Below are 16,025 nucleotides of genomic sequence, written 5' to 3' on the forward strand. Positions count from 1 at the left end.
CTGTAGATCTTGTTTTCTTCAGCTTCTGTCAACAAATTTGATAGCGATACTTTTTGCACAAAATAAGCTGGGTTAATTTTAGAATACCGAATCAGATGCACACTATCACCAAGAACGCTGCGTCTGTTTTCTTGAGTTACCTCCCTTCCTTGCCGTCTGCATTCTGCCTCGCTCCAGGCGATGGAAGCTTCCAAAACGGACTCTTCGCTGGCTTTTAGTTGATCAGCTGCTATGACTTTCTCAAAATAGTCATGACAAAGTTCACAGAAATTAGAAGATTTTAAAACTGCATCGCCATTTTGCAAAATATATGCTAGAGCTTTCTGCACCAAGTCTTGTTCATTTTACAAGTGTGCCTGTTCCATCACAAAACAGACTTCATGTGGCGACATAGACGACTCAATATACGTCAGGCATTTATTTTCTATATCAACAATGTCATACTTTTTAGAGGCATACAGCAAACTGATCACATTTCTACCATCAATGGATATGACGTCTGTGTACAAGAACCTAAAAAAACAACAAAAAACACATTATTTTAGTCATGACCGATATGGCTAAAATATCTTGGCACTTATCAAAATGATACGTCCAAGTAGAACGCCAAGTGGGACGCAACATATCGACGCCACACAACAATTAAACGAGTAGAGTGATATAAATTAAGAACAATTTCGTGTAATAAATATGATATTATACTCTCTACCATTTCTTATGTTTGTATAGCTAAAGCTCGTGACAATATATATATATTTTGTTCACGTCGGACATAAACATAATACGAAACAGGAGCTCGATTAATATCCTATACACATATAAAAACACCAGTTGTCGTTTGGCATGTTTTAAACCTACTGTACCGATTCGCATGTCACTTGATAGTCCAATCAGCCGTAATGGCTTCTACAAACAGAATCACCGTAATCGAGTCATTTCATTTTATATCAAATTATGTTCGTGTTTTTTTCCTGGGCACACTATTCAGCTATCTTGTCTGTTTGTTCAGGACAGTCCGTTAGGTGTTAGTGGTTAGTGAGAAAGAAGAGGGTGTAGTGGCCTTACACCTATCCATTGATTCGCTAAAAGTCTCTCTGGGTGGGAGCCGGCAACAGGCTGCGAACCCAATACATACCAGCCTTATATCTCATGGTTTAACCACGGCACCACCGAGGCCAGTCCTTAATCGGTATTTAGGAATATTTGTTATATGCATTGCTATGAAATATATAGATCTGTAGAAACCATAAAGGTGATATTCGGTGAAAAGTCATATTGTCTCTGTATTTAAGTCACAGTGAAAATATAAAATGCATACTCATATTTTGTGAACAAGTTCATGATTCAATTATTATCCTTGCAACTAATTACGAACTATTTATAAATTAGTGTCGCTTTATCGTTTTGGGTTTTTGAGTTTATGATTATAAATGCACCTGATCGTATTTGAAATATATAAAAAAAAATTGTTAAACAATTGTACATATTAAACAAAAATATGGCTATGGAGAGCAATGACTGTAAAAATGTAAACCTGGTTGATTACAAAGCCAAATAGTGGAGACGCAATGTCCTGCCGTTGAGTGTAAGTTAAACCAAAACTTTGAGTTCGATTCATGTTTTGTTTTCGTTCGCTTTGTCAGATATGTTTTCACAGCAGTATCATTAAATATGTGTTATTCATATTTCTTTTTAAAACGTCCATGGTCAAGTATATTTTTCGCAAACGTTCACCCAGAAGCAATATATCATAGAGTTTTCGATACGATAAGCGAAAACTATTTTTAAAATCGAAATATTTGGAAGGATGTGTGTAATAAATAGACAATTGCATGTTTTTGTTTTTGTTTTGTTTTGTTTTGGTTTTTAGTAAATATAATTTGTATGTGGTGTGTAAAAAAACATTTGCACGCATTGCTTACTGTCAAACATTCGGTTCGAAACTAACGTAACAAATAGAGTATGGATATCCAGTAATTTTTAAATTGCCACGAGGATGGATGACGTACTCTGGGAGTAAATGTCCACCAGCAGAAACGTTGACCCCGTGTCTAGTTGATTCCCGCCCCACACCCCCCCCCCCCCCCCGACATTTTTTAACAAATAAATAACTAACTAAATAAAAATAAATAAATAAATAAAATAAAATAAACAAAAAATACTTACTTATTTAATTCATTGATTAATTAATTAATTTTAAAAAAATTGGTCTCTGGTCAAATCAAATTTCCAGAATGTATTCAAACGTCGATGCGGCGGCTTCATGGATTGCACAGAAAAGGTGAGTATAGCTAGTTGTTTTACGTCCTCCTCATCTGCCTTGGTCCATCCTCAATGAACAAGGTGCCCCCCCCCCCCCCCCCCCCCAGGACTTTGTCTTGGTACCCTAAATAGTTTTCTTTACATTTTCCATATAGCTATGGCAATTTTTATGACTTCGACTTTGGTCGGACAAATAAGTCATGCTACTGATTCAGAACAACTGGACTTCTTTTAGAGATAAATTAAAGATAGGTAATGGTCTAAGCACGCTATAATTCATGTGCGATGACTTTTTGGCTCCAAATAAGGTTTTACGTCATAGCAAGAAAAACCTGGCAAAAATCGACGTCATAACGCGGGGAATTAAACACACATATTTAAAAACTTGACAGACGGACGGACGGACATAAAGAAAGACAGACAAATGGACGGAGACGAAGCTTATAGTTCCCTTTTGTTAACATGCATGTTATGACATCATACATAGTGAGGATAATTTACAATTACGTTATTTGGAATTTTCTCGGAAATGTTATCACAGGGCACACTATTTCACGAGAACCGTTGTTCTGTTCGCGTGTCGGTTACGCAACTTTAATATCACGTGGACAATTAATTTCTAAATTTAAAAGCACCCTATTAGAAGTAAAATTTAAAATCAGTTTTTTTGTGTATACATTTGAACCGCCAATGTAGCATAGAACCGTAGTTCAGGTGTTTTACAATTAGGTCGGTCTAACCCATCGGTTACTAGAACTATATTCACGTCAACGAACAATCGGTTACTTGAGTAAAACTAACGTGAACAGACTTTCGGGTACCTAAAATATGAAATATCGTCCCTTGTTTAAATATTTGATACATTATATGAAAAAGCTAAACCGTATGTTTATTAATTGTTTCCTGTTTCTATATTGAATGCTAATTAATATACTGGCTATATATTTGTTGCCCGAAATACTATCATAAAACGTTATACTCTTGACTATCTTAAAAATAGTTCAATATAATAGAATAGAATAGATATTCAACGATGCCACAGCACACACAAAAAAATAATAATTAAAAAATGCATCAGCTATTGGGTGCCAAACAAATGCAAAAAAAAAAAAATTAGAATGTGTTAAAATAAAGACCGTGTCATAGGTGTCCGGAAGTAGGAGGAGAATGGACAGAGGGCACCCGTACCCCAAACTGTGAAACTCATTGGGCCAGAATATGCGTTCCCTAGAGTTAAAAGGCTATATAAGTATATAATACAAAACGAGCTTGCCTGTCATTCCATTTTTTGTTATGAAATGAGTGAATAGTTTTGGTATTTGACGAGCGAAAGCGAGTCAGATACCAACATTGTTAATGAGTTTCATAAAAATGGTATGACAGGCAAGCTAGTTTAGTATTTCATCTATTACAAACCAACTGTAAAGAAGCGGCAACGCAGAAGTAAGCAGATGTCGAATCCTACTACACGTTATTTTTTGAAAGAATTAGATCAGCAAGTGATTTAGGTCACGCCAATATTACACTAGTTAGATACTGAGTGAGTGTTATGACATGACGAATCTCTTACACTGGTGTGTCATAAATATGGATTTGAATGAAAATTTAGTTTATTTTCACTCCGCAATTCATGAGAATATGTCATGTAATTATCCATGTTATTAGAAACTGGTTTAGTATGACCTCAGCTCATTATAAACACTATAAATTGTTTAATAAGTGTGTGTGTGTGTGTGTGTGTGTGTGTGTGTGTGTCTGTGTGTAACACACACACACAAACACACACACACACACACACACACACACACATATATATATATATATATATATATATATATATATATATATACTCATGGGAAAAAAGTTCCTGTGCATCATTAAAATTTCAGTAGGACTTATATTTTTAAAAATTTAAAATGTTGTGACTTACATAGATGTACTATTTATGTGTCAAAAGTACGGTGATCCTCTCCTGCCTTCTGAACCTGAAGTACTGTTTACACATTGTTTGGTGAGCCGTCGGTAAAGATGTAACAGAACAACGTACTGATGTACGGTCATGGTCATACTTTGTTATCACCTAATCGGTTGTGTTCAGTTCTTCCACTGATTGGCCTTAACTCAGAGATGCATTAGGATGTTAAAAGTATCATTTCCAAATGGTTCCATATGTGTACCCGCTTAATACTGACGATTTGCTGACGTGGTGTCACGTGTCGACTCCCTAAACATAGAATATCCCTAGTACGCCTAAACTGTCGAGAACATCTCCGCAGATATTGCATAGTGTTCTAATGAACACCAATGAATACCAAAATTACTAGCAACAGCGTGTGTGCCATTCTAACCTCAATCATACCCATCGTTCGAAGGAGTCCGTTTTCTGGGAGGCGTGGCATTACACTGACGACGATCAGATACAAACAAACATGTTTTTCTGAGTGACGAGAATCCATACAATAGTTTTAAAGTCCAATAATAAGAAAAATGACGTCAAACAGGAGCACGTGACAAAGAATGCTAGTAATGCAACTTGTGGTCACAAAGCATGAATAGTTCATGCAATTGACAGGACACCGCAGGAATATCGACGGGAGTGGTTACACGTTCATTTACTGAAAAGGTTTTATGACCAGATTTCAAGTAAAGTATATTCTATGTGCAATTATTTGGTGCACAGGAACTTTTTTTCCGCGAGTATATATATATATATATATTTAAGAATTGAACGTGAACATGAACTAGCATAAAACGCAAAACATTTCACGTTCAATTCTTATAATTCCAAACACATAACCATGTCATTAATGTAAAGCTCTTTAAAATAAAAAGTGAACTCTATTTTCCAACTATTTACTATTTTATTAACACGAAATTCATACTCAACATTAGCGGAATCCCTATGGTGGTTCGGCTTTTTCCGTCAATAGCCGAATGAGAGAATGACAATGTTACAATCATTAATACAATTCATATTAATTTTTTCATTAAACTAGAAACATTTTGAATTCACTAGAAACATATAACGTAAGTAATTTTAATAACTTTTAACCTGTAATAAAAATGTCTGAAGTGACCTATTTTGTATGGTATAATTTATATGTGAAGCGGTTGGTGTATGAATATTTAACTACGAACTGTGGATGGGCGCCATTTTTTTATTACTGTCCAGATTTAACAATTACGACGTTGAAATTACAGTTATAAAATTTTGAGTGCGTGAAAATTCCATGTGTTGATAGATTTGACATGGAGAATGTGGTTTCAATGTTTCCGGAAATGGATGAAACAGGTGTGTCGCGAGTTTCTGTGTTTACTGGCCTTGTAATTGTGGAAGTGGGAACAGAGGATGGTTTTGGCATGTGTGACTTCAAGTGGTGCGACACAAGTATTCGTGAGATTTGACAGTGCCATGCTCATGTTTCGTTTTTGGAAAGTGGAACATTCTCTGTTGTAGCTTCGAATTGAAGCTTCATTTCTGTGTCCCGACATGTACATGATATGCTAGTTTCAAAACCCGAGTCGTTTAAAGATTGGATCGCAGTGGCGCGCAAACTTAGAAACTATGTGTTGTGTACGTCATACTACAATGCCGTTGAATGCGCGTTACTGCTAATGGTTGGCATGAACTGACAGAATGTTTTTTTTGAAATAGCTTTTGTAAAATACCAAATTCCATTGGAATTATACACTTTTTTTGATCGTCAAAATATATTTTTAGCTGTGGGATTTTGAATTCACTATAAACATATAACGTAAGTAATTTCAATAACTTTTAACCTTTAATAAAAATGTCTGAAGCGACCTATTTTGTATGGTATAATTTATATGTGAAGATTTTTAGAAGTTTGACAGCTGACGATTACTGTTTGATGTCTAAAAATAGAATCTCAAGGAAATTCCTCGGGGATTCCTTTGTTGACATAATTCATAAAGTAGTTCCGGCTATATAGCCAAAAATAGTGCTAAACTGAGATTCATGGTGCTATGAATGCCAGTTTTTATCATCACGTGATACGAATTTGACCAATCCAAGGGTTTATAATAAAGGGATTTTTAGAGATTGGAATTATATATATATGAACATCAAAAACCAACAACTCCACTTGTCTTAAATATAAATATTTTTTTACAACTAAATATGCCTTTCACCAATGTTTATGGGCTCATGAGTTCAAAGCCAACATATAAAAGAAACATTATGCGTGAATAATATGAACTGAATGATGTAATAACGTGTACTTCGTGTTTTTGTCGACAGTTATCTTGTCCTAGGATTAAATGTCCGTCAATCCTGATTACGTCAACCACATGTGAAAATAATTATTATTGTAGGATTATCATAGATACCGAAAATATGCACATGATGCGACTTGCCGTGCTACCGGTCATAGGTAGGTATACTCCTCACACAACCGTAATAACCCTAATAAAATCGTACAATTCCACAGGAAATCGTAGTGACTTAGATATCAGAAGCGAAGCAAACGTTGGAAGTAGTGAGGAATTGTTTCACCAAAGGATGCAAACTTAAGATGCACCACACCTGTGCAATTTGTTTTGTTTTTGTTTAATTATTATTATTTTTTATTATTAATAATAATAATATTATTAATGTCTTATAAAGATGTTTTCCTTACCTTAAAAGTTGATCAAAACCATCAGAATCGATATCCGGGATTTCAATGTCATCCTGCTCCGCCAGAGGTCCGGTCAGCATCGCCATGAAGACACAGCTACGCAGACTGAGTATCAACCTGTGAGCCTGTATCCGCTTCCGGTTTTCTCCCACTATGAAGGTGACGTCGCACAGGATCTTTTCCTCCAGTGAATATCTCAGGCTTTCTCTGACTGACTTTCCATTTTGCCAGTTGTTAACAAATCCAGACTGGACTTCAGATTCGGATTCTTTGGTTGCCATTTTTACTGAGAAATAAAAAAACCCAGACTATGATTCAATTCCGTTTAAATCGTGTTACAATCTCGGTTACACTGATATGCATAAGCGTACAGGCTCCCATTCGTGTGTGTGTTGGGGGGGGGGGGGGGAGCCTCGCTTACGCCCGAATAAAAAAATAAATAAAAAAACGAACCCCCCCGCTCCCGTAACAACCGCACACACGTGCACGCACATAGTGCTAGAGGCATATTAAGTCATTTCTTGAGGTACACGGCTTCCCTCTACTTAGCAAATATATCAAGGCTGTCATTGAAGATTTATGATGCTACAGGGAGTTTGTGAGTACGGTAGGTTATACATTTTTGGTTTGTGTGTCTATTTGTTGCACTATTTCGGTTGAGAAACGGTTGAAACATGGTGTCACAAGTTTTGAATACAGGCTATATATAGGGTATGTAAAGATATCCGGGCGTAGAAAGAACCACATTTTCTACCTCCCCCCGGACGCACGCTTGTATTCACACAAACATATATACATCTACACATATACATGTATACATGCATACATAGTTCGGTTTACGTATTATCCCTAGTATCAGTACTCTGTGGTGCGATAGCTAGACGGACATTTGATCGATCAACACCGTCTAGGTTGAGTCACCATATTAAAGCATAGCAATAAGGGGAGGGCTAGAGGTGACTGGAGCTAATGTCCGTCTAGCTCTCGAACGGCAGAGAACTCGGGCTAGCATACATACATACATACATACATATATACATAGATACCCGATCACATATTAAAATATGAACTTACGTTCGAGTGATTCACCTTCAAAATGTCTGCCTGGACTCTGAACTACTTTCTGGTATCGTGTTTGCGTTTCCAGGAAAACCAGGTCACTGTGTGTACTTTCTGTTTACTCTGTGAACGAGATTAGGTCTTTACAGTATGACCTACTGTCGGGGGAGACACATACCTTCGCTGATAGCTATTTGAAATTATTTCCCTTAGAGTTAAATAAATAAAATTATGTTAATACATTTCTATCGCCGGGGGCGGAATTGAACTTAGTCGGTTGAGCGGTCGCTTGAGGTGCTTTCGTCCCAGGATCAAACCACCTCGGTGGATCCATTCAGCTGATTGGGGTTTTTTCTCGTTTCAACCAGTGCACTATGACTGGACAAAGGCCGTGACATGTGCTTTCCTGTCTGTGGGAAAGTGTATATAAAAGATTCCTTGCTGCATTATAAAACATGTAGCAGGTTTCCTCTGATGACTACGCGTCAGAATTACCAAATGTTTAACTTCGAGTAGCCGATCATTAATTAATCAATGTGCTCTAGTGGTGTCGTTAAACAAAACACACTTTAGCCCCTATCGCCGATGATGTTAACATTTTCTAATAAACCTGATATGAGCAGCACATCAACACACCCAGACAGTACAGACAAAAAAAGTGAGGCAACTCACATTTAACCTACCTGTAAGATAATATAATAAGTGCAGGGTTGGGGGATGGGCGGGGTCATGTGATATGCACGATATTTAATGAATGTTTAATTAAAAGTGCTTTAAATCATTGTAAGATGATATCGTCTTTGGCGACTAACATAAAACATTATATACATTTTCTTGTTTACAATATCAGTGTCTGTGTATGCAATGTGTGTCCTACTGTGTTCTAATGTTTGTTAACCATATGTCCGACGCCATATAACCGTAAATGAAATGTGTTGAGTGTGTCGATAAATAAAATATGTCCTTCCTTCCACACAGAGTTATCTTACATGTTACGTCACGGCGCAACACAATCTTTTAAAAACACCAAAAAAAACCTCCCATTTCTTTTCCTCTACGCCCTCTCTTTTCAGAATGGCAAGTAGAAGAACCTTGGTGGCTGACAGATACTGGGTTCGTAACCTGGTATCACCCTCGAGGCAGGGCGAGTTTTACCGTCTCGGTGGTGTGTTGCATGACCACTACACCAAATTATCTCTTCGTATCCACCACCAGTTAATCGTTAACCTTCGACCTGGAATACAGCTCAGATAGCTGATGTTTGCGTCCAGGAGAGCGTCCTTGAAGAGGATCTACATGTAAGCACTAAAACAAACTGATATAGAAAGGAATCAGTTTGACGGCAACAAAATAAAAATAAATAAATAAATAAATAATAATAATAATAATAATAATTAAAAGAAATCATAAATCAAAACAAAAACAACAATAACTAAACGCCACACACATACACACATTATCTCTCTCTCTCTCTCTCTCTCTCTCTCTCTCTCTCTCTCTCTCTCTCTCTCTCTCTCTCTCTCTCTCTCTCTCTCTCTTTCTCTCTCTCTCACACACACATACACACACAGGTGAACATACTGTGCATTCAGTGAAATATGTAGATAGGTGCATAGGTAAGAGAGGGAGAAGAGAGGGATACACACGCACACACACAATCATACAAAATAACGAAGTTTTTGAGACCTAAAACCCCCACTTAACCTCCCACGCCCCTACAAACACGCTCCAGCTGAACTACCAACCCACTTTGCTAGGCAACACATTGTGAAAGTTTACAGCCCATTAATTGTGAATGACACTATCAGCTATAATTATTGTCGACACCGGAGTATGGCCTACTTTTTACTTTTTATCAGTTGTTTGGAATTATGCAGTAGAGAGAAATAACCTCTAGAATAATATGCTGAAACACGTTTCGCGGTTATTTCCCTTAGTGATAATGTGTTTATGAGTTATCCAATGAACCGCACTCATTGGAGTTGTAGCTCAGCCATTTACCGTAAGGCTGGTAGGTGTCGAGTTCGTATCCAGGTAGGGGCTCCCACCTTGAGTAGGCTTCCATGGTCCAGTGGATATGCTGACGAGCACTACACCGACTTCTCTGTCACTAACCATTAACGACTAACAGCTCTGAATTGACATCTGGTAGGTACTGAATTCGTGTACGGGAAAAGGCCCCACCTTCAGTAGGATTCCAGTGTTAAGTGGATATGTTGACGACCACTAAACCCACTTCCCTGTCACTAAGCATTAAAGACGAACGGTCCTGACATGACAGTAATGAAAACGTTAGACTTTCTTCTGTTTCAATTAGAGCACACAGACTTATTGGTCTAGTATATATATATATATATATATATATATATATATATATATATATATATATATATATATATTTCGGACTTGTACATATTCACTAACTGTATGCGCTTTGATCGCGGGGTTGAACCTCCTCAGTGGACTCTATTTAATTTGTTCCACATCCCAACCAGTTCCCCACGACTGGTATATCAAATGTCGTGGTATGTTCCGTCATGTCTGTGGAAAAGTGAATACAAAAGATCCATAGCTATTAACTGGAATGTATTATGTCAGAATTACCAAAGGTCTCACATCCAAGAGCCGATGATGAACAAATAAATGCACTGTTATGGTATAGCTAAACTAAGAACCCCCATTCTCTCTCTCTCTCTCTCTCTCTCTCTCTCTCTCTCTCTCTCTCTCTCTCTCTCTCTCTCTCTCTCTCTCTCTCTCTCTCTCTCTCTCTCAGGAATCATTAATCTAATAGTATTAAGTAATAATAAATAATAATAAAAAGTTTCTTTCCTTTTATAATCTTTATTTTACAAGCTAGTATATTAATGTTAGAAGTCTATCCGTAAATAATAAAATATATATGTAATAGTAACACTATGTAGACCAACAAAAGCTGTAGTATGTATCCATTGTGAACACATTATTATATCTATATACAGTTATTGTCAACCACTATTTATTATCAAACCCAAACTGATCAAACAAATTTCCTTCAATTCTCTTGATCAAGTTTAGTTTATTTACTAATCAAAAGATTAAAGGCGAGCATCTGAATTAATATGATAGTCCATCTTTTAAAGCAGCCGTTTCTAGAATATTTCTTTTTATTTAAGCATTTGGAACAGATCAACCAGTTCTACTTGGCACATTTTTGTTCGCTAAAGGTGAAGATCTGTTAATGTTTTAGTCCATATTTTAAAGTTACCTTCTTTAAAATATGTTTTATTACATACCTATTCAATTGTACTGTAGTGACAAAGCCATATGTGCGATATGGATCGGGACTTTTAAATGGGAAATTCCCTTTTTCTTGTTTATGGTAGTTATCGCATTTTATTTATTGACGTCATATATGATTTACACATGACGTCATATCATATTTGAAACATTATACAAGGCTTCCACAGAGTATGATTCTTAACGTTAAGTAAATCATGAAACGTGTTTTGATTATATAATTAACTAAGTGTTGTTATGATGTTATTATTAAAAAACGTTTTTAAAAGAACACAAAAGAAGGTATATAATAAATACAGAACTTTACATACGTTGTTTTCGCTTCCTATTTATTGCACTCGTTTACTTTGCGAAAGAACATACCACTCGACGCGGTCTCGATATATATATTATTGCGCAAAATAAACTGGTGCAATAAATAGGAAGCGAAAACGTACGTGAAGTTCTGTATATTTACTATTTATACATTTGGAATAGATGAACCAGTTCTGCTTGGCACATATTCGACTCTATTTTCTTTCACTGCACTCGCCTAAATACGCTATGTTCGGCTATTTTCATTGGAATGGCGGACTCTTTCTACGACTTGGATGTTTAATGTTTTAATAGTAAGTTTACAATCCATCATTCCCCACCTTCCATACGAAATATTGTTGTATTTCAATTGTTGACATTAAAACTCAATCAACTAGAAAGTAAAAACATGCAAGACAGTCTACTTTAGTATATTTACAAAACTTTGAAACTACAACATAAAATATCCTAAAATACCAACAACATATATTATCTAACGAGTATCGACTATGTATTGTGAATAAAACACTTTCGCCCTCAAGATATGATATTTGACGGTGTTAAGTAAAGCACTTTTTTTAATTACTAAAATCTTCTCTTTTTTCATAAACGATCTGTCACGGCGAGAATGTTTGACATAGGTAGTTCACAAATCGCAAAACAGTACGTTAAAGCTATATTAAACCCATCGCATGACTTGTTTATGAATGGGAGAGGGCGGGCGTGTCTCCGAGCGGTATGTTATATTTTGGGGATTGTATAGTCTTGCGTTACGGAGCGCTACAGGGAGAAAAGAGAGATTGTCTAATTCTGATAAAAATAGCGTTATGTAATATTGGAACGGCCCCTAACCAGGGATCGCAGCTTAATGTTAAATAATAAGCTTTAATGATTGTTGCATTCTAACTAGCTAAAGTCGCACTCTAGTTTCAAATTGTAAAAATAGACACCAAGTTTGGTTAATCTACAAATATGTAACACATGCGGATTAAAATAATAATATAGTGAAACAAGAGTCTGTGACCTTGAGATAATCTTAACAAACAGACTACAGCTCGTCTCCGTAATCGTTACCTATCAGATTTACGTGCGCTTTTAAAATTACTAAAATTAATACTAAAGTGTCATATGGAATGCAGTTCGAGAAGGAATAGTCAGCTCAGGAAGGGATACTAGACACACGATATTCACTGCATCGCGGATTAACGTGAACTCAACGAGATTTAGAAGTTACTAGCTAACCAGTATAGCCTTCCCAATTCAACAGACGATGGCTCGTCTCCCGTAATTTGATCTCTGGCGACGACAGTAAATAACGTTTTGCTGTTATAAGTATAAGTACGAGAGTTGCTCATATACGGTATACCATACTTTTTACAAGAGTGAACACGAGTGCTGGTGATGTACAGAATACGTCCATCAGGAGTTTGATGGAAAATCATATCTACATTAATAAATATGTTACCTGTCTGATTCAATCGCAATTATGTGAAATTGCAATGTGATCGATGAACAGTTTGTTTTGGGCCAACCACCATGCCAAATTGTTCCAACATGTGGCGTCGTGGTCCTGTATGCATCTGTATGCAAGATATGAGCTGGACATGGATTTACTGTTATGTGCATTAGACCGTGAAAAGTAGGTCACAGCGACCTAGTAATAGCACACCACATCGCCATCCCAAGTTGTTCTTATATGCGAAGAATATGGTCCTGTGTGCATCTGCATGCATAATATAGTCTGGACAATAATTTACTGTTATGTGCAGTTGACCATGAAAAATAGGTCACAGTGACCTAGTAATAGTATGCAACACACCACCATCCCAAGTTGTTCCTACGTGAGGTTTGATGGTCTTGCCTGCATCTGTATGCAAAATATGGTCCTGACAAGGATTTACTGTTATGTGCAGTAGACCGTAAAAAGTAGGTTGCAGTGACCTAGTAATAGCACACGACACACCGCTATCCCAAGTTGTTCCTGCTTGTGAGGTTTAATGGTTCTGTGTGCATCTGTATGCAAGCTATGATCTGGACAAGGAATTGCTATTATGTGCTGTAGACCGTGAAATGTAGGTCACAAAGGCCTAGTAATAGTACGCGGCACACCACCATACCATGTTGTTCCTACATGCGAAGTTTAATGGTCCTGTATGAATCCGTATGCAAGCTATGATCTGGACAATGGATTGCTGTTATGTGCAGTAGACCGTGAAATATGGGTCACAAAGACCTATTAATAGTACGCGACACACCACCATCCCAAGTTGTTCCCATATGTGAGGTTTGGTGGTCCTGTATGCATCTGTATGCAAGATATGGTCCGGACAAGAAAAAGTGAAGCGACAGACGTACAGACAGATGGACAATGCCATACCATAATCCGACCCATAGATGGACGTATAAAACAGATTTCCACTCTTTATGTGTTATAGCTGCTAACAGCTTTCCATTATTTATGAGTTATTGCTGCTAACAGATTTCCACACTTTATGAGTTATTGCTGCTAACAGATTTCCACACTTTATGAGTTATTGCTGATAACAGATTTCCACTATTTATGAGTTATTGCTGCTAACAGATTTCCACACTTTATGAGTTATTGCTGCTAACAAACATTCATTGTTTATGTTTCAATACTGCTAGCAATTTGCACTCTTTGTGTTATTGCCGTTAACAGAGTTCCACTCTTTGCGTGTTCTTGCTGCTAAACGAAAAAATCGTAGAATGACGTTCACAATACGTTACTATTATTGTTACGACCGACATCGTGAAAATGTTATTGAGTAAACGTACACCTGGAAGTAGTCGTGCGATAGGTGTAAGTTTTACATGTAAACTTAAGTTTCAAATTGTTTTTGAAAAAGGTCCCAATGCTGTTACAGCAATAACTTTATACCTGATACCTGTCCAGTTTCAATAGGCTCCAGTGCTGTTACAGCAATAACTTTAAACCTAATATCTGCCCAGTTTCAATAGGCTCCTGAGCTGTACCTAGTATCTGTCTAGTTTCAATATTCTCCTGGACTGTGCCTAGTATCTGTCTAGTTTCAATAGGCTCTCGAGCTGTACCTAGTATCTGTCCAGTTTCAATAGGCTCCCGAGCCGTACCTAGTATCTGTCCAGTTTCAACAGGCTCCAGGATTGTTACAGCAAGAACTTTAAACCTAGTATTTGTCCAGTTTCAATAGGCTCCTGGGCCGTTACAACATGGACTTTAAACATGATATATGTGCACTTTTAATAGGCTCCAGGGCCGTTACAGTAAGAACTTTAAACATGATATCTGTCCACTTTCAATAGGCTCCAGGGCCGATACAGCAAGAACCTTAGACCTATATATGTCCGGTTTTAATAGGCTCCAGTAGTGTTACAGCAAGAACTTTAAACATGGTATCTGTCCGGTTTCAATAGGCTCCAGTGCTGAAACAGAAAGAACTTTAAACTTACACCTGTCCAGTTTCAATAGCTTCCAGTGTTGTTACAGCAAGAACTTGAAATCTGGTACCTGTCCGGTATCAACTGGCTCCATGGTTGTTACAACAAGAAGTTTAAACATGATATCTGTCCTGTGTCAATAGGCTTAACGGCTGTTACAACAAGAACTTTAAACATGGTATCTGCCCAGTTGTAACCGTAGTCGTATTTTTACCTTGAAGATGACTGCACTGTTTGTACTCATAGAACGAACAGGTAAATGATCCATGACTCACAACTGATGTTCCTCCTTTACCAGTAAACAGGGTTATTAGCGGAGTTTGTTGTTGGTATCCATATTCAACATATGTATGTACGTTTCGAACCTCAGATGATATTTCAATTCTGACAGTCAAATTGTACTTTTTATCTTGAACCAGCTGGATTGGACTTGGGAAGTATACATCAACAGTAACGCCACGTGTCAAAATGTCCTTTGATATTGACGAACCAGACACTAATTGATCTGTTGAAGTCTCACACATAGAAGCTGTCAACTTACATGCCATGGGAACAGAAAACGATTGGACCAAATACCCAAACACTTGGAATCCTCGTAGTGCTGCGTTGGTATTCAGACTGAATACTATTCCTTCATTATTAACAACTGAAGGTGGCATAGACTTATAGTCCGTGTTATCAAATCGTTGAATCGAAGTGGCTGTCTCCTTTTTACCGACCCTGTGTTTAGATTTAAATGGTGAAATATCTTTGTTCCGAAATAAAAAAGATCTCATGATCTTTATTTGTTCATCTTTTGTCAACATACATGTATGGGAAACTTTCTCATCAAAATATTTTGGGTCAAGTGTAGAATATCGAATTTCATACACACTCTCACCAAGAACACCACGTCGGTTCTCTGGAGTTATCTCCCGTCCTTGCCGTCTGCACTCTGCCTCGCTCCAGACGATGACAGCTTCAAAAACTGATTCCTCGCTGGCGTTTAGTTGATCAGCCTCTATGACCTTCACAAAACAGTCGAGACAGAGGTCACAGAAACTATCAGATTTTAAA

The 16,025-nt window shown here is 37.2% G+C and overlaps 1 protein-coding gene across 3 annotated transcripts in view; it reads right to left on the reverse strand.

The window, feature by feature from the left end:
• Positions 1–326: 326 nt before the first annotated feature.
• The window catches only part of LOC121386897 (BTB/POZ domain-containing protein 6-like), a 104,292-nt gene continuing 88,593 nt past the window's right edge, over positions 327–16,025 (reverse strand). For all 3 annotated transcript variants that reach the window (XM_041517937.1, XM_041517938.1, XM_041517936.1), the window contains 3 exons: positions 15,184–16,025; positions 6,903–7,188; positions 327–513 (listed from right to left, as the gene is read on the reverse strand). The exon at positions 15,184–16,025 is cut by the window's right edge and continues 228 nt beyond it. In XM_041517937.1, coding sequence (XP_041373871.1) covers positions 345–513; positions 6,903–7,188; positions 15,184–16,025 — 1,297 coding nt within the window. In that variant the 3' untranslated portion in view covers positions 327–344. The remainder of the gene's footprint in view (positions 514–6,902; positions 7,189–15,183) is intronic.

Source organism: Gigantopelta aegis, chromosome 12 (assembly GCF_016097555.1).
Source record: "Gigantopelta aegis isolate Gae_Host chromosome 12, Gae_host_genome, whole genome shotgun sequence".
Taxonomy (NCBI): domain Eukaryota; kingdom Metazoa; phylum Mollusca; class Gastropoda; order Neomphalida; family Peltospiridae; genus Gigantopelta; species Gigantopelta aegis.